The sequence below is a fragment of the Mytilus californianus genome, unplaced genomic scaffold (assembly GCF_021869535.1).
Source record: "Mytilus californianus isolate M0D057914Y unplaced genomic scaffold, xbMytCali1.0.p SCAF_5, whole genome shotgun sequence".
Taxonomy (NCBI): domain Eukaryota; kingdom Metazoa; phylum Mollusca; class Bivalvia; order Mytilida; family Mytilidae; genus Mytilus; species Mytilus californianus.
The window spans coordinates 99,892,792-99,916,520 of NW_026262701.1; the positions used below are offsets into that span (position 1 = coordinate 99,892,792).

Genomic DNA, 23,729 nt, shown 5'->3' on the forward strand with positions numbered 1-23,729 from the left:
TTTACAGTTTCCACCTATCTATTATTGTTTTAGAGATAATTGACAAAACTATGTTAAAGGTATCGTCGATGCTGTGATCTAGTCTCTTGTTTAGCTAGCTGGACCTTTTAGACTGATCTCATTTTCAATATTTTCATCTTTATACCAAATCTTTTAAAACATCTTCAGGACGAGTATCAAAACTTGGGATAAGATTTTTTCCCCAAAATGTAAATTTTTATTCAGGCACAATTCCTATTTTAACAAAATGAGAGAGAATATAAAAACAGACAACACAAGGATTGAAATGTAGATAGTTGTTTTCATTACAATTTAACTCAAACAAATATCAGAGTTATTTTCCTTTTTAAACCCCCCCCCCCCCCCTCTAAAGCTTAATCTGAGAACAAAGTTTTCTTTTTAAAATACATGAAGTGGTCAAATACTTGAAAATTAACCGATCTAATTGTATTTTTTGGCAAAAACTTCTAAATGAAATAATCATATAATTTCATTTATAAGGGTCTTTTTGTAGATATTGTATTGCTGATGATTTTTGCTGTTAACAGTTTCAACCCATCTATTACAAATTTAAAATAATGGGCAAAAACTAGAAAATTTAGTAAAAAAATCGTGATTTAAGAAGTCTTACATGGGTTTCGGTCTGACAAGAGTTTGTGTATTGCTGATCATTTTTGTTGTTTATAGTTTCTACCAGTCTATTATAGTTTTAAAGATAAAGGCATAACAGCAAATTTCAGTCAATGAGCTTCATTTGAGGCCAATAACTCCAATAATGAGTCATCCTATCGTTTGGGTCAGATAAACATTTTTGTAGATCTTGTTTTGTCAATAATTTTTGCTGTTAACAGCTTCTACCTATCTATCATAGCTTTCAAGATAAAAGGTCAAACTAGAAAATAAGCAATACAATCTTTAAAGGGCAATATCATAACTCATATAGGGAGTCATCTAAGGGTTTCGGTCATAAGGCATTTTTGTACATCATATTTTGCTGTTCATTTTCTACCAATATATTATAGTTTAAAAAAAAGAAGAAAAAAACAACAAACTCGTCAAATAAGTGCAATATCTTCTTTTAAATGAAAAACAATGTGCAGTGGTTTAATAAAGAGACTTTGAAATTGTTTACGACAACAGTGGACAGCAAGTGATGGCAATAGCATTAATGGCCAATAGTGTTGCTTAAAGTGTCAGATAAGAAAATATTTTAACATTTTGACGGAAGAGGAAGAAGGCAAATATTGGCGTTCTACACATTTTTGCCCTGTAAGTTATACACCATCTATTATGGTTTTCAAAATATTTAACACATAATGCATTTTACCAATCCGTTCTATTTTAAGTCATGACGATCATGTTAGTTGATTGACTGGAATAAAAAAAAACACAAACTTCATACTAGAAACATAAAGGATAATTCAGATTAATAAAAATGAGAATGGAATCAAGTTTGGTTAAATTAAGGCCACAGTACTGTTCAAATCTCATAAATCGATACGGAAGAGACAAATTAAGGAAACAAACAGAAACTGAGGGAGTAGCACTAACTCCAGTAGGTGCGAAAACAGGTGATTCGACAGGGTAATAGTCCCCAGGTGCGTAGCTGGACTTAAATAAAGTGCAATCATAACTATCGAAAAAAAAATTTGGACCATTTTATGCAGAAAATGATTACTTTTTTCGAGCATTTTCCCGGTATGCCATGCTTTTGAAATTCACATCACTCCTTCACGCCCAAACTCCTATTTTGTGAATACTTGTGGACTTTATAGTGATTCGGCGAAGGAGGAGGCTATGGACCGCTCAAAGTCCGCAACAGGTCCAGGGTAGCACCCTAGTCGGGGATCCAGGGCAGCATCGTATACGGTGGTCGAGGGAAGCGAATCCCCATGAAGCTCGGGCATATGAGTAATTACAGTGACTGCTTTGAACATGAAAAATACCCTATCTGTTTCTTACTATACCATATTTTCATGAAACGATAGTAAAAGTCTAGTGAGTTCCGTAATTTGCTGCTTATATTAATAACATGGTTATTTTCAAATATAAAATAAATTTTATAAAACGGGAAGACCAGGAAGAGTCGACAAACGAAGCGTTAATCAATGAACAATTGACAAACCCGGGAACAGATAAGACACAAAAGGAGAAACAAAATCATTCAACATTGAAAACTAAATACAGATGAAAAACACGGACCAAAAACAACTATGTGGCGACCTCCGGTGCTCCGGAAGGGTAAGCAGTTACTGCTTCTTGCAAGACACCCGTAGTGTTTCTCACGAAAGTCATTCTCAAATCAAAGGAAAGGTTTCTACGACAACGGTAGAAGGTCATTTGGGACACAGATACCCCAGGTGAATTAATAGTCTTTTGGACGAACGGACAATAGGAATACGAAATCTAACGGCCACTTTTAAGTCTTGACTTATAAGTAAGGGAAATAAATCTGAGATGTTTTCAAGGTGATTGTATTGAGCCTGCATTATTAAATGTTAATACTGCATGTAAGACTTAAAGTATATTAATATCGAAAATCAATATATCTATTTTTTGCCAAGGCAAATGATCGCAGAACTCTCTCGGTGTTGATATCCATTTCTTTGTGAACATGTATGAGCGCCAACGAAGATAGTCTGTCCTGTACCATGGTTGAACGGAGAAGTTTTCGGTCGCCGTAATGCACTAAATGACCGTTCAGTAGTTGATGTAGTTACTGGCATTGTAACTAGAATTGAGAAGATTGCGAATATTGAAGGATATAGTTCCTTATTAGTCACTGCTAGAGACGACATCAGAGATTTGGGCTTTTAACACCGCCCAACACGATAATCTGTAAAGACTAAAAACTATCCTTAATTCAATTTCAGAATTTTTATTTTTTTTGTGAAAAAAATGTGCAAGCAAATGATTTTTTGCGTAAAGGCAGCTACGCGCCTGGTCTCTTGCAATGCATGCATCACCTGTCATACGAATTCACACGCAGTTAAAATGTCACAATTGGGAATTGGATACAATCGATAAAATTACAGATCCGACGACTATACTAGTATCTAAGACCGGGAAAACATATCGTTAGTGAGTTGAGACACCAACATATATCGTTTCGGTCAACCAATTCGTGATAGTGACAATAAAACGTTTGTAGTGACGATTTAAGTTTTTCTTTCCCATAACTTTGCTGGATCAGGAGCACATCCCATATAATTAAGTCCGAAAAGTGTGAACATGCACGAGCGTAACGTATTAAATGAGATTTGTAAACACCATACAATGTTACTGCTGTGAAATGTGAAAATGACAATTTGGAAGTTGAAGTCATCACGTTTGTAATATCATTTAGTTTGAAGACGTCCATATATGTCAATTTCCAGGAAAAAATTAAGATACGAAGCAGACCTTCTACTTTTTGTAGTATCCTTAATCTCAAGTTCAAGTTCACTAAGATATTTGAGATGTAATCAATCATAGAAATGTGGGTTATTGTGGGTTAAATTAGTCCAATTGTTTCAAAGTATAGGATCATTGAAAAAAATTACGATGATGACGACGACGACGTCGACTGCAGCGAACGCTTAGTGATAGTTATAGCTGACATGCCCAAAAGTGCCAAGTCATCTAAAAATTTGAGAAAAAAACATTATCATTATGATTATCATTATCACAAGACATATGCTATTACCATCATATCCTTGTGGATTACATTTCCAGGTTCATTAAACGACCCGTCTCTATTTGACTGCGACATTATGGCATCTTTAGCATCGGCTAACACTTTTTCATCAATGAAAATGAATTTGCTGGCCTGCGCAAAGGACTTCATTACAAAAGCAGTCAACCTGAAATCAGAGTTATCTATGCTTATCATGTATATGAATTATAATTGTCAGATTCAGCATGTTATCAATAAATATACTATCGTTCTTCACAGATAATGTAAATGGATGATTATAAAGACTTTCTGCAAGGCCAATTTATCGATCAACACAAATTAATTACACGTTTTTGAAAAACATTAGTTTAGCGACTTTATTGTGATGTTTTGCTCACTTGACATCTATGCATATCACAAACTGAATTAGAGAATTAGTTATGCAGAGCAATGTCACCCTGTGGTTTTTGTCGGAAGACAAACCATTTGATATAAAATTGAAAACAGACGCATTTCTAATGATTCTGTTAAAGACTGTTTAAATTCTAGTAGTTTCGGAGTAGAAAATAGTGAAGTCTGTAATTATAAATTTCATTATGCGTAAGAATTGAATATCGCTTGATATCAACTTGAGTTTTTTAATCTCATTATAATAATAAACGAGCCTTCAGCTAGTTTATTATTACTATTTAAATTATTAACGAGACTTGATATCAAGCGATATCAAATTCTCACAAGTTGTTAAACGTATTTCTCTTATGGTCAACACTTTTATGGCGTTGAATTAAAAATTCCGCGAATCGTTGATCTAATCTTTCACACAAACCAGCATGACGTCATATGTCCTGTTCCGGCATCAAACTTCAACATCAGACATTTTAAAAAATTGTGTACGCTTCAGAATGAAATAAATTTGTTAAAAAGAAGATTTCCAGGTGAAAAGTGTTTTTGTTTTGTTTTATTATAGAAGAAATCCTAAATTCCCGTTGCCATGGACGAAATGTACATCGTCTTATCCTCTGAAAGTTATCAATGACCTAACGAATATCCAATGGAAATGTCGTAATATTGTCTCATGATGCTGGATAGGCTAATCAAATTAACGCAGTTTTCGTATCACTTTTTCGTATCACATTCCGTGCAGTGTGATACAAGAAATATCTCTTCATGCAAGAAATAGATAACATGCTACAACCATAAGAGAATTTTCAATAAGGTTATATGTGCAATTATGTAATGGCACTAAAAGACATATTTGTATAAGGGAGACATTTTTACAAGAGCCATAACTTGTCCATGAAATTGAAAGAAAAAAAACCAAAGTACAATTATTCAATTCTTTCAAAGTAATGTAATGATATATGATAGGATAATCCAATATAAACACTCCAATTAGGAAAAGTTTTTACGTCAGAATGACGTCATTAACATGTTAAATTAAGGCGACAGGAGACTACTTATGTCAAATCTTGTAACTCGATTTTTTAAAAGAGGCAAATCAAGATAAGAAAAACAAACTGAGGGAATGACCTCAAAAAGGAGAGAGACAGGGTTCGTCGACTAAGTAAGGCTCTCCTGCTAGCATGCATCAACCGCCTAACGAATTCACACTCAGTCAAAATGTCACGATCAGGAATAAGACTCACTTGCTTATCTACAGATCAGGCAATTATACTGGTCTGAGACAGCGAAAACATGTTGCTAGTGAGTTGAGACACCGATAAATAGATGAAATTGACATATCTACGTTTTAAAACTGCTCGAGCGAACTCGCCTTTAGTTCTGAGGTTCTGTTGGTTCGATTATTGGACAGGTCAATCCAAATTCTTGATAATTAGTATTTAATGTTCATCGTTTAAGAGCACGAAATGAAATAGGAAAAGACATGTCAGATCGGAGACAAAATAATGTGTTCGGGTAGGAAACAAGTTTTCCTGCTGATAGTTCGAGATTGGTCTGACGTCAGACAGCCTTTTTAAAGGACTTTCTGGGGCCAAGCAACCCAGACTTTGGGTGGCAAGTTTCTGTCTCCAAATGGTAAAAAATCCTTTTTCAAGTAGAAAACTTAAATTCCAATGTGAAACTTTTATTCAGATACTAAATCCTTATACATTTCAAACTTGTCATTGTGTACATACATGTGATGAATAATACATGTTTCCCTTCTTCAAAAGTTTACCTCTTAGGCAGTTTCTGACATTGTAAGGTAGAATCATGACAAATATAAGATATCCCGTGATACATTTTGCAATACTTAAGAGAACGAGAAACAAATTATGCTAATTGATCTATCATTCTATATATAAAATACCTAGATAATAAATAGTCCCAATACACCTAATGTTGCTGTGTTGAAAAATAATAACATGAAAATAGATTTTTTTTTGTATGAGTTCAAGGATATTTACCATGTTGTAAAGGAATTGTCGGACTTTCCAAATGCACTAAAACCTCCGTTTGGGTGCTTGTAGTTAAGTTCCCGTTGGTAACCTATTAAACAAAATAGATATTTGATTATAATAAACTTTTACTGATTTGATTGTTGTAATCAATTTAATAAAAATAAAACATCTTTAACATTGTCAAGAGTATGCTTACTCAAGTTTCAGTCATCAGTTCCTTTAATCACAGACCAGGATTTCGTCAATTTATTTATTATAGTTACAGTGTCCGAAATGATTTAAACAAGACCAATGCCTGGTCTGGAACTGAGTCCTAGCTGCATGCAATTCATTGAGGTAGCATGAGTATTAAAGCATACCTGATGAAGATGATTTTCGAACCTATCAGCTACCAGGAAGTGGTATAATTTAATAATTGCTGAGTACACATTACAAATCAGTATTACAATACTCCAGACCAATACAAAATTATTCCTTTTATACAAGTGAAGAACAATTTGACGACAGTTTTCTACCAAAGGTCTTTCAAACAGATGGAAGGAGTTAAGCGGTTACTAGACATTTTTCGCCACTTGCGACGCAGTTAGAAGATAGAGAGTACATACGCTGAAATGTCTCGCCTGCTTTATTGACCATTGATTTCATGTTGATAGTCCTAAATATAAAGTTTTACTACAAGTATCACATTAACTTAACATGATCCAAGAAAATGAGGTCAAGGTCAGATAAACCAAGCCAGAAATACATGTACACCTTACAATCATTCCATGCACTGAATATAGTTGACCTATTGCTTATAGTATACAAGAAACAGATCAAAATGAAAAAATTATATTGACCAATGAATCATGAAAATAAGGTCAAGATCAGATGAACCTTGTCAGATAGACATGTACACATTACAATCATTCAATGGATCAAATATAGTTGACTTATTGCATATAGTATCTAAGAAACAAACTTAAACAGGAAAAATTAACTTTGACCAATGAACCATGAAAATGAGGTCAAGGTCATATGATACCTGCCAGACAGACATATACACCTTACAATCATTCCATACACCAAATATAGTTGACCTATTGTTTATAGTTAAAGAAAAACAGACCAAAACACAATAAATTGCTTTGCCAAGCGCAACTGGATACGACCGCAGAGGTCCAACCCTGAACAGTTTGGGCTAAAATGGACACAATATTCGCACTTGATTCAGGTCTGAATTTGGATTGTAATTAAAAATTTGACACATAATAGATTTCTGATACAGAATAACTGTAGTCAAAGAACTTAGAACTGGTTATATGATTTGAATTTATATTCAATTTTTTGCTTTTATGCAATACACTTTGCTGTTTCGAATTGACCCCTCCCCCTCCCCCCACAAAAAAAAAAATTTACCCCCCTTTTTTTCGCTTTTGTACAATACAATATACTGTTGCCAGTTGGACATGTACACCTTACAATTATTCCATATACCTAATATAGTAGACCTGTTGCGTATAGTATCTGAGATATGGACTTGACCACGAAAACTTAACCTTGTTCACTGATCCATGAAATGAGGTCGAGGTCAAGGGAAAGCTGTCTGACAGGCATGAGGACCTTGCAAGGTACGCACATACAAAATATAGTTATCCTATTACTCATTATCAGAGAGAAATTAACATTACAAGCAAGAGGCTCTCAAGAGCCCGAATCGTTCACCTGTAATTTTTTGCTTAAATCTTTCATCAATGATTATTTTTGCTTTTCAATATATATTAATAAGTGGCTTAAAAATGCCATTTAAATGTTCTTTGTATCTGTCATATTTTCTTCAAAAGCAAAAAAATGTATTTTACCCTTATGTTCATAGTTCATAGCCATAGTGGCTATGTTTCTTGACGTACAAGGAAATAAAAAACAAAATTTATACTAGATACTCTGAACTCATTCAGCCAAAGTTTGGCTGAAATTGATTCAGCAGTTTCAAAGGAGAATATTATTTAAAGTAAGCAAACTAAATGAACATATTGTGAAAAATTGTCTTTAAAGGACAATAACTCCTTAAGGGGTCAATTGACAATTTTGATCATACAAAAACGTATTTGTAGATCTTATTTTGCTGAATATTTCTAGTATTAACAGTTTATCTTTATCTATAATAATATTCCAGATAACCGAAAACTGCAAAATTTCCTTAAAATCATCAATTCAGGGGCAATAACCTATAAATCAGAGACCCTATTTGGCTGATAATTTCAGGGCAGATAGATTTTGACCTAATGAATACTTTAACCTCTTGTCTGATTTGCTCTAAATTCTTTAGTTTTTGAGATATAAGCCAAAAACTGTATTTTACCCCTATGTTCTATTTTCAGCCATGTCGGCCATGTTTTTTGACAAAACAGAAAAAAAAACCCCAACTTTATTCTCGATACCCTAAGGATCATTCAGCTTAAGTTTGTTTTAATTTGGTTTAGTAGATTCAGAGAAGATTTTTGAAATAGTTTACACCGAACGGACGACGACAGAACCATGAAAATGAGGTCAAGGACAATGGACATATGACAGACGGAAACTTCATAACATAAGGCATCTATATACAAAGTATGAAGCATCCAGGTCTTCTACCTTCTTATATATTAAGCTTTTAAGTCGTTAGTTAAAGCTGCCTCTGCCGCCACCGCCGGATCACTATCCCTAAGTCGAGCTTTCTGCAACAAAAGTCGCAGGCTCGACAAAAATAAACCACTTTAGTCTTGTCCCATAATATTAAGTGTGTTTCATAATTAATTGTTTTGCTTTTTTACTTTGCTTGAGAAAGGCAAAATCGTTCACATGAAAGAAAGTTAATATTTCATACTGTAACGTTCGCATAAGGACTATTCTTCCTGATGGCAACAACAAAAGGATCTTTCAACATTAAATTCATTTTCAAAACAGCTAGGGTTTCAACATTTAATCTGAGAACACACATAATACATTTGCCATTAAGTTTATTGGGCCTTAGGGTCCTTTGATGTTATTATGCAAACATGGGAGACCCAAATTTATACTCTTGATTTTTCTAAAGCCATGCCAAGAGTAACTACATCATAAAATTCTTTTTTAAACTAATTAATTTTCTAACAATTGCAACGCCGAATAGCTGACTCTGTTAAATGCATGAAGTTTTCCATTCGTTAGATGTGTTTGAGCTTTTATTTTGCCATTTGATAAAGGACTTTCCGTTTTGAATTTTCCTTGGAGTTCGGTATTTTTGTAATTTTGCTTTTTAGCAGCTACTTTCTTATTAGCCCTAAATCTGTTTCATTATTGACATACATGTAACCGTTTTAGAAGCTTTTTATCTCTTCAACATTTTCCCAACAAAGTGACTGTCATTGGATTTATCTACATTCTAAGCTTAGTTTAAAATGCTGAATTAACTAGTATTCTTGAAACCGAATAGGTAATTTCAAACCGGCCCTATGAGTATGTACTCAATTGGAAAACTCTTATGTTGAGTACCTAAGAATTTTCAAATTAACTTTACCTTGTTGCATGTTCTTCTTTGCCTTCTGTTCAATTTCCGGTTTCACATTTTTCACAGCATCCATGTAAGACAAAGCATATATATTTGGTACAAGAGAGATCATGTTTTGTTCTCCACATCCATATGGTGCTCTTATCATGGAGTCAAGATTTTGAAGAGACTGTCCAAATATATCACCTTAAATAGAAAAAAACACCATAAGAATGCTTATATCACATTGATATATGATTGAAAAGATATTATTCTGCCAAAATAATTCAAAATCGATAAAAAAAAGCATAGGTAATTTACATGTGAGATAACAAAATTCGTTTCGTTATTACATTGCAGTTGGTGCATAGTAAAACCAGGTAACCGGATCATAAATTATTGATGTAATACAACTATAGACTCCAGGGAAGCTGTATATCTTGCCTGGTATATAAAAAAGAACCAGAAAGAATCAGCCATATATATTCTGTAAAGGCTTTGTATTTTTTCTTGGAGTTGTCAATTAAGGTCAAAGGGTTTTAATAAAGTTACCTATAAATATATATATATATATATATACAACTCGTCTAAACATCAGCCCAACAATGTTAGATCTGTATTTGCTTTCGCAAATTTTTTGTTCTTCCCTCGCCGGGATTCGAACTCATGCTACTAAGATATCATGACACCAAATATATATATATATATATATATATATATATTATCATACATTATCTTTCAAACTTCTCAAACAACGGGTAATATTATAACCTAACCTGTAACAGACACTGTAATTTTCCTTGAATCTGGAACAAAATCAGAAGGAAAATCAGGGTTGACTATCAAAGTCTGTAAGGTACTTTGTGCTTCAAACAATTGCTGCACTCCACCATATTTTGTCTTTCCTTCAGGCTAAAAATAAAGAACGATTGTCTCATCTATTCGCAATGTAAAATGGAAATGGAAATAGTATATATTTCGTGCACCCGAAGTTTTCTGACTTATTTCTTCACAAGGAATATGTTGTGTTTTGTACACTGTTGTTTGTCTTAAGGTGGTTTTTCATTTTTTACCAGGGCGTTGTCAGTGTGTCATCGACGTATGAATTTAAATATTCCTTTGGTATATTCTCTTTTAGTTTTTTTAAAAAATTCCTGAATATATCAATTTGGAATTTTAAAAAAATAAATTATAAATCTGATGAGTACCGAAGCACTGTTATCAAGATCATTTCTGCATAATTTCATGCGCCCAAAACTTCACTAAAAGTCTCTTAACTACATAAATTATGCTTGAACAACACATTTGTTATATATAGCTAATATTGCTTATAATTATATCGCTCACTGAAATTTCCTCTTCTTAACTAAAAGTTCAATTGTGAGTTAAGTAAATAAAGAGCTGCACCATGATTGCATGATACGCCCATCGCTCTTTTAGGTCGTCTTTATGCTTTAAATGAATTTATATGATCAACTACAAATACTGTGAGCACTGCTCAAATAGGCCCTCACCAAAAAAAAAGGAAAAAGAAAAAAAAAAGACATGCACACACAGTGGTACCCATTGACACAAAACGACGATTTTCCATAACTCCGCAATGTCATACCAGAAGGGAGCTTATTTCAATAGATATACACAAGTCATCAAAGTTTCAGGAAAACTGCTCAAAGTGTTTCTGAGTTATTATCCCAAAACTGGAAAATCCCCCCTTTTTAAAGAATAAAGTCCCAATACTCCAAAACTTAAGAACAGAAATTTAAAAAAAATCGAAATGGAATTTATGTCAATATATATATAAACAATTCACCAAAGTTTAATGAAAATTGCTCAAAGCATTTTTATTTATAGTCAGAAAACTGGAAAATCACTCGGAAACGTAACATCTAAAATTTAAAAAAAATTAAAAGAGAGCTAACGTCAATAGATATAAACAATTCACCAAGCATTTTTTGAAACATTTTCCGAAGTCTTACCAACGGACGGACAACGGATTTTCATAATACGTCCCGTCTTTCAAGACGGGTGTATCTAAGTTGATCCCCCTGCAACCTCGCATCAAAATTGCAAATGTTTCAAAATGTTCACCAGTTCATTGTAATTTGGACCAATTTGACACCTTTTAGGTCCTTGACCAACAACATATTTTTCATTTGGTAATATCCAACAAAGGTTGCGGACCTTTAAAAGAACATATCTGCATTATTTGATTTGAAAAAAAAAATATTTTTTAACCTAGGTTTATTCTAAATTTCGACATTAGGTCGAGGCAATTTCAAATTTTAACACTTAAAGAAACAACGTTTTAAAAGAACATTAAACAAGTTTGGCTTCAATGCATTTAATATTTTGACCAATCGGTCAGCGAAATCATACAGGAACGCATGAGACCAAGTGACAAAATTAGTAAATACTTTCTTAAAAATTCCTAAACTACTATTTTGTATACTCTTCAGTTAACACATCTCCCTTTTAGTTTAGGTTACTCATATATTTTTGATACCTAGAACTATCAATAACCCAAATACAAAAACTTATGAGCAAGATTGCTACACCAAAGCAAAATGTCCCCCTCACTATATAAAAGACAAATTAAATTGTGTGTCACAATGTGTCATCAGTATAATATAGTCCCATTACTCCTGTCAAAATGCTCAAATCAAAATAATGTTTCAATATGGCCAACTATACATGAGGGCAAACTCTCCTACAAAGTACAAATGCTTTATGTGAAATGGACTCAGAGGATTTGCGTTCACAAGTTGCTATTGTTATAATACTAAAAAAAAATTGTCAAAGTCTCATTATTCCCATAAAAATGGTCAAATCTTACAGACGATTTACCACGGTCAGGAAAATATGACAACAAATAATCCTGCAAAACATGAAAGCTTTACATCAAACGATCTCTGAGTATTGTTGTGTTTTGGACGGATAGAAGGATGGACGGACGAAGACCATTATCATATCAAACGCGGCGCTTCGGATACATAACAAATGGTAGGTATATGTCAATTTAACAGCAACCCATTCAAATATGTAACATTTTCTTTATGTTTCTTAATGTTTGTTTTTCAAGAGATTGTTACAATAAATTACTTACATCGACTGATATAATTTTCTCTACAATATCGTTGACATCTGTAACCTGTGTTCCGCTTAATGCCTCGACTTGTATCATTATATTACCTATAGTAGTGGGTTTGACAAACACATTTATACCTTTAGACAGTCCAGCAGGAACCTACAAATTATGACTTTTTTCTTTAAAATATAGATTTTAACAAAAACCAGGCATACAATTTTTACTATAACATATACGTCCTACTACAAGTAATTATGAATAACATTCTGTCTCATTGGAACAATTGCCGAAACATTTATCAATATTTCTGATTGGCACAGCTGTCAACTGAATATTTCCAGTTATTACAATCTGAAAACCTCCCCGAAAGACTAGTAAAAGGTGAGGTAAATTTTAGCTTTTTTATGAAATCTTTAAATTTTTCTACTTATTAACCAAAATTAATTACATTCTATTAATCAGTAAAATATATTTTTTATGAAAGTTAGTTTAATTAAGATTATCAAATGCCAAACATGTTTGTGACACTTTCTTAATCATTGGTTTGATTAACTTGAATGTAAATTCGAAACGTCAGTGATGTGACCATTGAAAATGAGAAACATCACACAAAATTATTCCCAAGACATTTCTCCAAGGGATCCTGTTGCAGTTTTCGAAAATTTACAACTATTAATTGATCAAATTGTGAAAAAACATAATGTAAATTTAACACATATTAAGGTGGTACCAGACACCTTGACTTAAATTAATTTGGCTCGTTTAATTTTCATAAAATTTTGATAAAATATTTACTTTGACCCTTTGACAAAAATATAAACATTTCAAAAAACTTGAACCACACACTTTATCGGAAAAAATTCATTGGATATATAGCAATTTGACAAACACTTATTTTGATCATTGAGAAGCTTAATTCCTTAACAATAGAACTGCTGATTTTTACAGAGTTATCTCCCTGTAATGTTATGTACCAACTTAAACTAGACTGATCTGAACAAGTTCACCATAAAATACTATGATGATACCTTTCCAACAATATGAAATTTAACGAAAAAACACACAGCAATGAAATTGGTCTGGCACTTCCGCTTATTTAATAACTGTCATTTTGATATACATCATACCTGGACTGTTCCTGTAAAGTCAGAGTTTAAAGCCTGAGTAGTGTTGATTGAGTCTACAAAAATCATGTAGTCCTGTGACTGCTTCAGTGTTACACGTACCTAAAATGACAACAAATAATTTGATTCGAGTTTGTGTTTAAAATCTCATCAGCTGTTACGCTGTAAACAAATTAACAGCAAAATTACAGTCAATTTGAAAAGGGAAAATAAACTATTAGATCAAAAGTTAACCTATCTAATGTTATATATTTGGAACTAAGTTCTTAGAAATTATGGAATTTAACAATCAGTTAAATGACATACAAAATTATAATTTCTAATGCATATTACTTCAGTATGTTAAGTTCTATAAACTTGTTTAAGTTATTTAACACTCATTTATGTGTCTGTCCAATGTCTGGAGCTTGTAATCCAGTAATAGCAATGGTTGCCTTCTACATTAGTAGTTTTTCGTATTATTTTAAGCACAAGTAAGACGGTTTTCTCTTTTGATTTGTATAACATTTCGTCTTCCCGCAACAATTTATAGATTACCGGTTTTTTTCTAATTATTAAAGACCTTACAGTGACATGAGGTGAATAGTCCAGAAAAGATAAAGCCTCAAATATGCAAGGGACATAATTATTGATGCATTAGTCAATTTGCAATAATCATGCATTTGTAATAGAAGAACAAATTGGGTCGAGTATGTTTCATTGTTTTGTGTTTGTTTTAGACACGACCTCTAACAATTGATGTCTAACAATGGGAAAACAAATTTGCCGAAATTGCAGTATATTAATCACTCCTGTAATATTTAACCATTATCATGCATCCTTTAAATTAATAGTGTCTTTTTCACCCTAAAACATATCATCCACCATAATTTAGTAATGGTCTGAATAACGGGTCAATTATATTCTCTTGTAAACAAAGGTTACTGTGACTATTGCTGTAACCTTTGACATACCAATAGGAGACTTATTCTTTACACAGGGCATATTTAAGCGAAGTAATGTGTATGTGTAACATGTGATTCAAACGATAATATCAGCTAACAGGAATTGTCCAAATTTCAGTCAATCAATATGCTGTGAACCTTATCTTTAATCTAGTGGGTCCAGTCACTAGGGTTCTAAAAAATTTACTGTAAGATTATAATCAATGTACGAAATCAATTAATTTCTCAGGGCATATGGTTGTGAAATTATATGATTATTTAGGTTAGTGATTATTACAGTACATAAACGATTGTTGCTAGGAGGAAGAACAAAGCATCCGAGTTATCTTTCCTATACCAGATTATTTTTTTCATCGTGGCAACTTTGAACATTTCTGTCATATAGACATTTTTTTTTATAAAAGTCGATATTACAGAGCGAAATATTTATTATGTCTCCGATTTTAATAATATATATACAATGTAATGTATTTTTTATATGAGATATTTGTAATTTCATTTCTAATTTGGTTGTGATTTTGTTTGTATCACACATATTGAACCTTGAATAATGATACTGATAGTTAAAATCCTCAAGTATAACATTATCCATGGAAAATACAAACTTTCTGATAATATCAAACTGTTGAATTTACTAATGCAACATTGTTTTCTAATTGCTTTCATGTTGTCTCTAAACAAAAACAATTAATTTTTAGCAGTACACTAACCAATATAACTGTTTCTATAAAAAGACACACAACCAATAAAGAAATTGTCCTACCAAAACCAACCGTTCAATGACAAATTGAACAATAAACGCTGATACTCCCACCTCCTTTATACTCAGGATAATCTACAGCTTGACATGGTTTTTGAAGACATATCTATTGTTGAAGACATTATGTTGACACAAGTTTGTCTTTCGGGATTTCATCTAGTCCTAAACTATATCATGTTATTCAGTTTGATATTATTTCACTAATCATAGCAATATATATATCAATTTATTGCACTTACCGTCTTCTGATCCGAAAAATAGTTAAACACAACAAGTTTAATTTTGATTTTGTCTCCACGAACTGCTAATGCAGGCAACGAAACAACAACAAAAAATTGCTTAAATCCTTCGACCTGTTCAAAGTAAAAAAGATTTAAATACCATGAAACAAAACTAAAGTCAACTTCAAAATGTCAACATTCAAAAGGAAAATAAATGCTACTCCGTCAAAACTGCCCTTGACCGCTTTAAGTGTCCAATACATTACCCTGAAAATTGGCTGTGGAGTTACAAAAGACATTGCGAGTGCAACTAAGCATATATTTACATTTTACCTTTACAAAGATTTTATTGATCGAACAATGTTTTTTCTACAAAATATGAATTAAAACATAAATTCTCAACCTTCTCAGACATAATTTATTAACGGTTTTGGCCAAATGGTTTACGAGAAATACCATTAACATAGTGTTGTTTTACTTTAAAAGATGGTTGAACTCGCATACCTCCTGCTTAAATTGTAAATCATAATGGTGGTATATAAGAATGAGAGAATAAGAGAATATTTATTATTCCAATCAAGGGCCCTTGATGGGCAGCATGACATGTACACATAAAACAATACATCATGATTTGTAACAGAAAAACATTTTTTTTTTATACATTGAAATGAAACATTAAAAAGTTCAGACATGTTATTATCTCCATTCTATATAAATCACATACATTTAACTCCAGGCAGGACCAGAACCATAAAATCATTACAATTATCATTGTTATTACATACCGGTACATTAATTTACATTTCGTCTAACATCTAGACATATAATAATATAGTTCCCTACATATTTAAGTACAGACAAATTTTCGGTATAGTATTTTCAACTACACATGATGAAAAACATTATTGTCTCAGTAAAATTGTGGTTATACAGTGTTACAGACGAACGGAAGAAGACTTTTAGTATGTCCATTTGTCGCAAAGCAGCCGAACGACAACACTGTTTACTTGTACACATACACACCACATATAATGGTCATACAAGTAACAAAATGATGAAAGCAAGATTCAAACATATTATATTAGAAAGGCAATTAAACCGAATATTAAAATGTTATATCATAAACCACATAACATAAGCTGTAACAAACTTTCATTTCTTTAGTTGCATACCCTCTCTGTTAAGTTTTAATTTTTAGTTACTTCTTACCTGAACATTTGTTGCAATACCAAGACCATTTGTAGGACTTATCGCAAACCCACGAGTTGTCCATGCTGTGATTGTGTCCGGTAGTTTAAAAGTATTTTCGTATTTACCATCAGCCCTATATAATAGCAATCGTTACCAGTTAATTAATTAATTTGAAAATTAGTTAAATGCATATAAATATGACATACTGTCAAAAAAACACGAAAGCTACTCAGCAGTTGGTATACAGGATATGTGATTTTTTAATCGACGTACTTAGGTTGAGAAAATTTTTCAATTTATACTTGCGCAGTTCTGTTCTAACTGTTTCCGCTAAAAGAATCCTGTCCTTAAATGATCTTTGCGTCTTTGAACACTTACTTGCATAAATGATAAAAGAAACTACCAAACGTATTCCCTGGGATATGCTCATTTATCGTATTCAATATTTAAGAAAAATGTTCCACAAATAAGAATGTCATATAAACATATAAATAAATACAAAATAAAGAACTGCAAAAATATTGAGTGTGTATCTACAGAGAATTTGATTTTCAATATAAAACATTAAATGCTTAAAAAAGTTGAATCAAGTGTCTAAGTAAATGGTATAATATAGTAAAGCGTAGCTCAAATTGTCTGTAGCAAGCTTTATAAATATACAAGTGTAAAAAAATCCAAGTTCAAATTTGGCTGCAAAGTACGTTAAATTTCAGAACTTTTATAAAAATACTGTTTTACTTCATGATTAATTTCATTCATTATGTTGCGAAATTCTTGTTTGGAATAAAGTACTATACAACAAAGGGAAATATATGTACGAACACTATCAACAACAAACAGCAAATAAAGCATGTGAATTGCTCTCTTTTAAAGACAAGGGCATATCATACATGGTGATTTGTTGGGTTGATTTTACATATTCCATGCATATGTTAGATGAGAACATGCGATGATACTCAGAGAACCAAATAGTATTTTGTAACACAAAACTGCAAAAGGAAATACGTAAAATCCAGGATCAAGTTGATACCTAAATGTGAATCAATAATACCTAGATGGAGACAATGCATAATTGTATTCACCTAATATGACAGTGAAATCGAAGACCACAACAACAACAGTTGACTATTATTGTCAGAAACAATTTACCTCTTTACCACAATTATCTATAAAAATCAATTCCAAAATGAGGTTTTGCATGTGCAAAATAAAGGTGATGGTTATTCGTAACCACAGATTCATTTTTTTTTCAAATAGTCAGCCATACCCGTTAACTTTACATTTCTTTTATTATTTGTTCAGTGAAACTTGTACATAAAAGGAAAAGGAAAAAACCTGTTCGGAATATTTACCCAGTGGAATCATCTATCCATATCCACGTTTCTGGAAATTTTTTTCGAACCTGATTGGTTGCTTCTGAAGGATCCCTGCTTACAGCTTCATTAACACTGTTAGTTTTAATAACGACATCTCCTCGGACCATTGCATTTTCTACCATCTGTTGCTCTGCATGTAACAATAATGTTCGTACAGTGCAACCGTTTAAATGAAGCATGTAGATGTAATAGGGGAGGAATATTTGACAGATATGTGAACTGACGCAGGGGTAAACAAAACCATGAATGTCAGAGTACCATATAGAGATCAATTCACTTCCATAAAGTATTGATATGATGGAAGCATTCATCTGTGCATCAAGTGAAGTCGTTTTAAGAAGCGAATTCAGACTTAAATCAGAAAACACTGAAATAATTGCATAAATGTATCAAATATTATCTTAAAAGATGGGCAAGACAATCTATTCTTTGCTTTAAGTAAGATGTTGTTCAACTTCCTTGTAGTTTTAACTTCATTTAATCATTACTATGTTGTTTATTTGGACGAAATCAAATCGTAGATTTATGAATAAAATGAGATCTAGGGAATACGTGAATGCAACAGTATCCAGAGACAACAATAACCAAAATAGGGCTCCAAGTGCTCCACGAAACCTCTTTCTAAATTATCAACATCAATTTTATCAGCAATCAAAGCCGGGCTTCAAAATTATTGTGAAACTACCTATTCTAGAGGTGGTGTGAATCAGATGTCAGGGAGGGATAAATCGTACTTTGTAAAAAATCACTCTGATTCAAACAAAAAGTCTCTGAAACTGACATTATCAAGATGCTTGATTTCTTGATTGACAACATATTTGAGGACGTGTTTGTTCAACAAATAATCGGCATTCCCATGGGAACCGACTGTGCTCGTCTTCTTACCGACTTGTTCCTTTATTCATATGAGGCTGACTACATACAGGAACATCTTATGTAGAAATAAAAGAAGTTAGCAGTATCCTTTACTTCACTTTCCGCTATATAGATAATGTTCTCTCACTAAATTATTCAAAATTTGGTGACTATGTTAAAGACATTTATCCAATGGAACTTGAGATAAAGGGTATAACAGATACAGTTAAGTCTGCCTTATATCTTGACTTAGATCTAGAAATTGACAATGAGGGTGGGTTGAAAACAAAACATTACGACAAAAAAGATTATTCAGCCTCCCAATTGTGAACTTTTCATTTCTATGTAGCAACATTCCAGCAGCTCCTGCATACAGAGTATATATTTCCCAGTTGATACGATATTCCAGGGCGATTGCATTTTCTATCATAATTTTCTTGATAGAGGGTTGCTGCTCACAAGGAAAATATGGAACCAAGAGTTCAAAGTGGTGAAAGTTGAAATCATCCCTTTGTAAATTTTACGGACGCCATCACGAGTTGGTTGACCGTTGTAGAATATCTATTTCACAGATGACAACGGATATGTTCCAATTGTCGTAATTATAATCCCGTCCCCTTTTCCCCGAATGTGACCTACCGAATTAGACTTATCACCGAGTTTGTACTTACATGAGCAACACAACGGGTGCCACATGTTGAGCAGGATCTGCTTACCATTCCGGAGAACCTTCGATCACCCCGGTTTTTTGGTGGGGTTCGTGTTGCTCAGTCTTTAGTTTTTCTATGTTGTGTTTTGTGTACTGTTGTTTGTCTTTTGGTCTTTTTCTTTTTAGCCATGGCGTTGTCAGTCTGTTTTCGACTTGTGGGTTTTAATGTCCTTTTAATGTGTCTTACGCCTCTATTTTTATGTTAAATATACAGTCTACAACAATCGACATGTTTCAAAATGGTTTCAAAATATAAATAGCCCCCAAAGACTATATGAATTTATAATTCATAAACTAAACAGATTTTTAAAATCTCCCATCAGCCATTAACACCAATTTTTAAAAACACAAGAGTGCACACGCTGGATTTCTCGCCTGCTTTACTGACCATTGATTTTATGTTGATAGTCCTAAGTATAAAGTTTTACTACAAGTATCAAATAAACTTCAACATGATCAATAAAAATGAGGTCAAGGTCAGGTAAACCAAGCCAGAAATATATGTACACCTTAAAATCATTCCATACACTACATGTAGTTGACCTATTGCTTATAGTATACAAGAAACAGACCAAACCATAAAAATTTAAAATTGATCAAAGAACCATGAAAATGAGGTCAAGGTCAGATGAACCATGCCAGACAGACATGTACACCTTACAATCATTCTATGCTTTAAATATAGTTGACCTATTGCACATAGTATCATAGAAAGAAACTTAACCAGGAAAACTTAACATTGATCAAAGAACCATGAAAATGAGGTCAAGGTCAGATGAACCCTGTCAGACAGACATGTACACCTTACAATCATTCTATGCTTTAAATATAGTTGACCTATTTCACAAAGTATCTAAGGAAAAACTTCATTTACTTAACATTGATCAATGAACCATGAAAATGAGGTCAAGGTCAGATGAACCCTGGTAGACAGACAGTTACACCTTACACTCATTACATGCTTATAGTATACAAGAAACAGACCAAACCATAAAAATTTAAAATTGATCAAAGAACCATATAAATGAGGTCAAGGTGAGATGAACCCTACCAGAAAGACATGTACACCTTATAATCATTATATGCTTTAAATATAGTTGACCTACTGCATATAGTATCTAAGAAACAAACTTAACCAGGAAAACTTAACATTGATCAATGAACCATGAAAATGAGGTCAAGGTCAGATGAACCCTACCAGACAGACATGTTCACCTTACAATCATTACATGCTTTAAATATAGTTGACCTATTGCATATAGTATCTAAGAAACAAACTTGAATGAATCAATGAACCATGAAAATGAGGTCAAGGTCAGATGATAACTGCCAGACAGACATATATACCTTACAATCATTCCATACACCAAATATAGTTGACCTATTGCTCATAGTTTATGAAAAACAGACCAAAAAACAAACACTTAACATTGAGCAATGAACCATAAAAATGAGGTCAAGGTCAAATAAAACTTGCAAAACTGTCATGTACATCGGAAATATTTCCATACACCAAATATACTTGACCTACTGCATACAGTATTAGAAAAGCAGACCAAAACACAAAAACTTAACTTTTACCACTGAACCATAAAAATGAGGATCAAGGTCAGATGACACCTGCTAGTTGGAAATGTACACCTTACAATCATTCCATACATCAAATATAGTAGACCTATTGCTTATTGTATCTGAGTAATGGACTTGACCACGAAAACTAACCTTGTTCACTGATCCATGAAATGAGGCCGAGGTCAAACGAAAACTGTCTGACAGGCATGAGGACCTTGCAAGGTACGCACATACCAAATATAGCAATCCTATTACTAATAATAAGAGAGAAATTGAGAATACTAAAAATCTTAACTTTTTTTTAAGTAGTCACTGAGCCATGAAAATGAGGTCAAGGACAATGAACATATGACATACGGAAAATTCATAACATAAGGCATCTATAAACAAAGTATGGAGGATGTAGGTCTTCTACCTTCTGAAATATTAAGCTTTTAAGAAGTTTGCTAACGCCGCCGCCGTCGGAACACTATCCCTATGTCTCGCTTTTTGCGAAAGAAGTCGCAGGCTCGACAAAAAATCATCTAAAAAGAACGTATAAAAAAAACTAAGATAAAATGACATTAGAAAACTGCTGACAAGGATCCTGACTAAGGACAGACACCTGAATATGTGGTGCAGTTAACTTTTTTTTGAATAGATCCCTACCATCCCCTTTTAAAATCTCTTCGTAAGTTGGTTCAACAATTACTTTGTTGCATATTTTTTTCCAACATGATGTACTTTTGAAACCTATGGTATTTAAGTGTTCAATAATGTTATTAGTTATATGATGGAGAACACAAAAAATGTAACATAAGGAACGAGAAACTCTTTGATGTTTGTACTGATCACTGGATCTTTTGCACTATAGTTCAATAGTGATACAAACCAAAAACACATGTAGAAACCCGGATGTGAGAGTTATAGAATTGAACCTAAGACGCATGAATCAATTAGGTCAGTTTCAGTTAAACAAACATTTATGATTATAATAAAACTGCAAACATAGTTATGTCTTATTTTCTTTGCAGAAAATCCAAACTTGATGTTCTGCTCCAGTTCTGCACGTATTGGTTTTAGATATTTCTCAACTTAAGTGAACAGAACAACTAAGCAATTCTTCGTTTTAGGTAATAGGAACATGACTAGACAGTCTAAATAATTATTTATCTTAAAATGAAACTTTCAGCTGCACTACTTATACCACATCTTTGACATTTGTGCAAATTTTAATTCTCCAAATATATCATCATGAAAAATATCATAAAAAAATGATATTTTAGACGCTGTGCATTGCATCTAAAACGTTAATCCTTAATAAGTTGTTTTCATAAGCATGTCAAACATCCGAATAAGTGTTAAAACTGACAAATGGGTAGATTGACTGAATGGTCTAATTAACACCCGCAAAACTTGTAAATAGAAAATCTAAATACTACTAATGTCAAACCTAATATCAGCCACGGTCAAGTATAAGTACTTCTTCATAACTACATTTTGGGGCATCTAAGATTTGAAGAATCCTTTTGAACAAATTATGAACCATTACAACATGATCGATAGAAGGTAGCCAAGCATCATGCTTTAAACTGAAATCTTTGTATGCAGGTTCAACATCCTACACCGGATCAATTATCTGTTAACAAGTTTGGGAATATTCATTCCCTTGTAATAATGTTCAATGTTCGCTGTTTTTTATTCTAAGCAAAAATGTGATATTGCATTGATCTTTACAATTCGAATATATAAATATATAACCATAGTTCGCACTTGCAGCCAGATTTCAACTTGGATTTTATGATCTGTTGTCTTATCTCACCCTGTTACGTCATTCAACCAGATCCAAGTTTCAGGAAAATTTTTACGAACTTTGTTTGATGATTCTGATTCTACCAGTATGTTTTCTACTACACTGGTTCTTCGATCAGCATCAGGTGCACCACCAGCCATAGCAAACATTATTTCATAATCTATATATAAATATATATATATTTAAATGGCGCATGAATTTGTGGCATATTGAAGCAAATGTGCATACTTGTATGTCAAATAAAAAAGAATGGATATGACATTCCTATAATTGAAATTCTTATCTTTTTGTCATAGTTTTTTGTTTTAGAAATTGCTATTTGTCAAGCCTGACATGGAAATACAATAAACTAAATATATCAAATACACCATATCTCATATGGATGAAATAAGCAAGCAATATTCTATTACTATAAGGTAGCAATAGATAATGGCTTTAAAGGAACATGAAATGCAAATAATAAATAGTTCAAATAAAGTTTTTATATTTGTAATTTGTAAATTATTATTTCTTTAACATATAAATCATAATCATTTTCTTCCAAAAGGCTTTTTAG

At 32.6% G+C, this 23,729-nt stretch overlaps 1 protein-coding gene across 3 annotated transcripts in view; it reads right to left on the reverse strand.

Moving 5' to 3' along the window:
• The window catches only part of LOC127702122 (C3 and PZP-like alpha-2-macroglobulin domain-containing protein 8), a 65,758-nt gene that overhangs the window by 26,824 nt on the left and 15,205 nt on the right, over positions 1-23,729 (reverse strand). Inside the window, exons 6-14 of one of the 3 annotated variants that reach the window (XM_052206197.1) lie at positions 18,222-18,375; positions 16,888-17,002; positions 15,697-15,810; positions 13,757-13,855; positions 12,648-12,788; positions 10,321-10,456; positions 9,575-9,751; positions 6,064-6,145; positions 3,686-3,842 (exon numbers count right to left, since the gene is read on the reverse strand). In XM_052206197.1, the coding sequence (XP_052062157.1) occupies positions 3,686-3,842; positions 6,064-6,145; positions 9,575-9,751; positions 10,321-10,456; positions 12,648-12,788; positions 13,757-13,855; positions 15,697-15,810; positions 16,888-17,002; positions 18,222-18,375 (1,175 nt within the window). Of the gene's footprint in view, positions 1-3,685; positions 3,843-6,063; positions 6,146-9,574; positions 9,752-10,320; positions 10,457-12,647; positions 12,789-13,756; positions 13,856-15,696; positions 15,811-16,887; positions 17,003-18,221; positions 18,376-23,182; positions 23,334-23,729 lie in introns of all 3 variants that reach the window. The other 2 variants (XM_052206198.1, XM_052206196.1) reach the window with 2 other exon arrangements.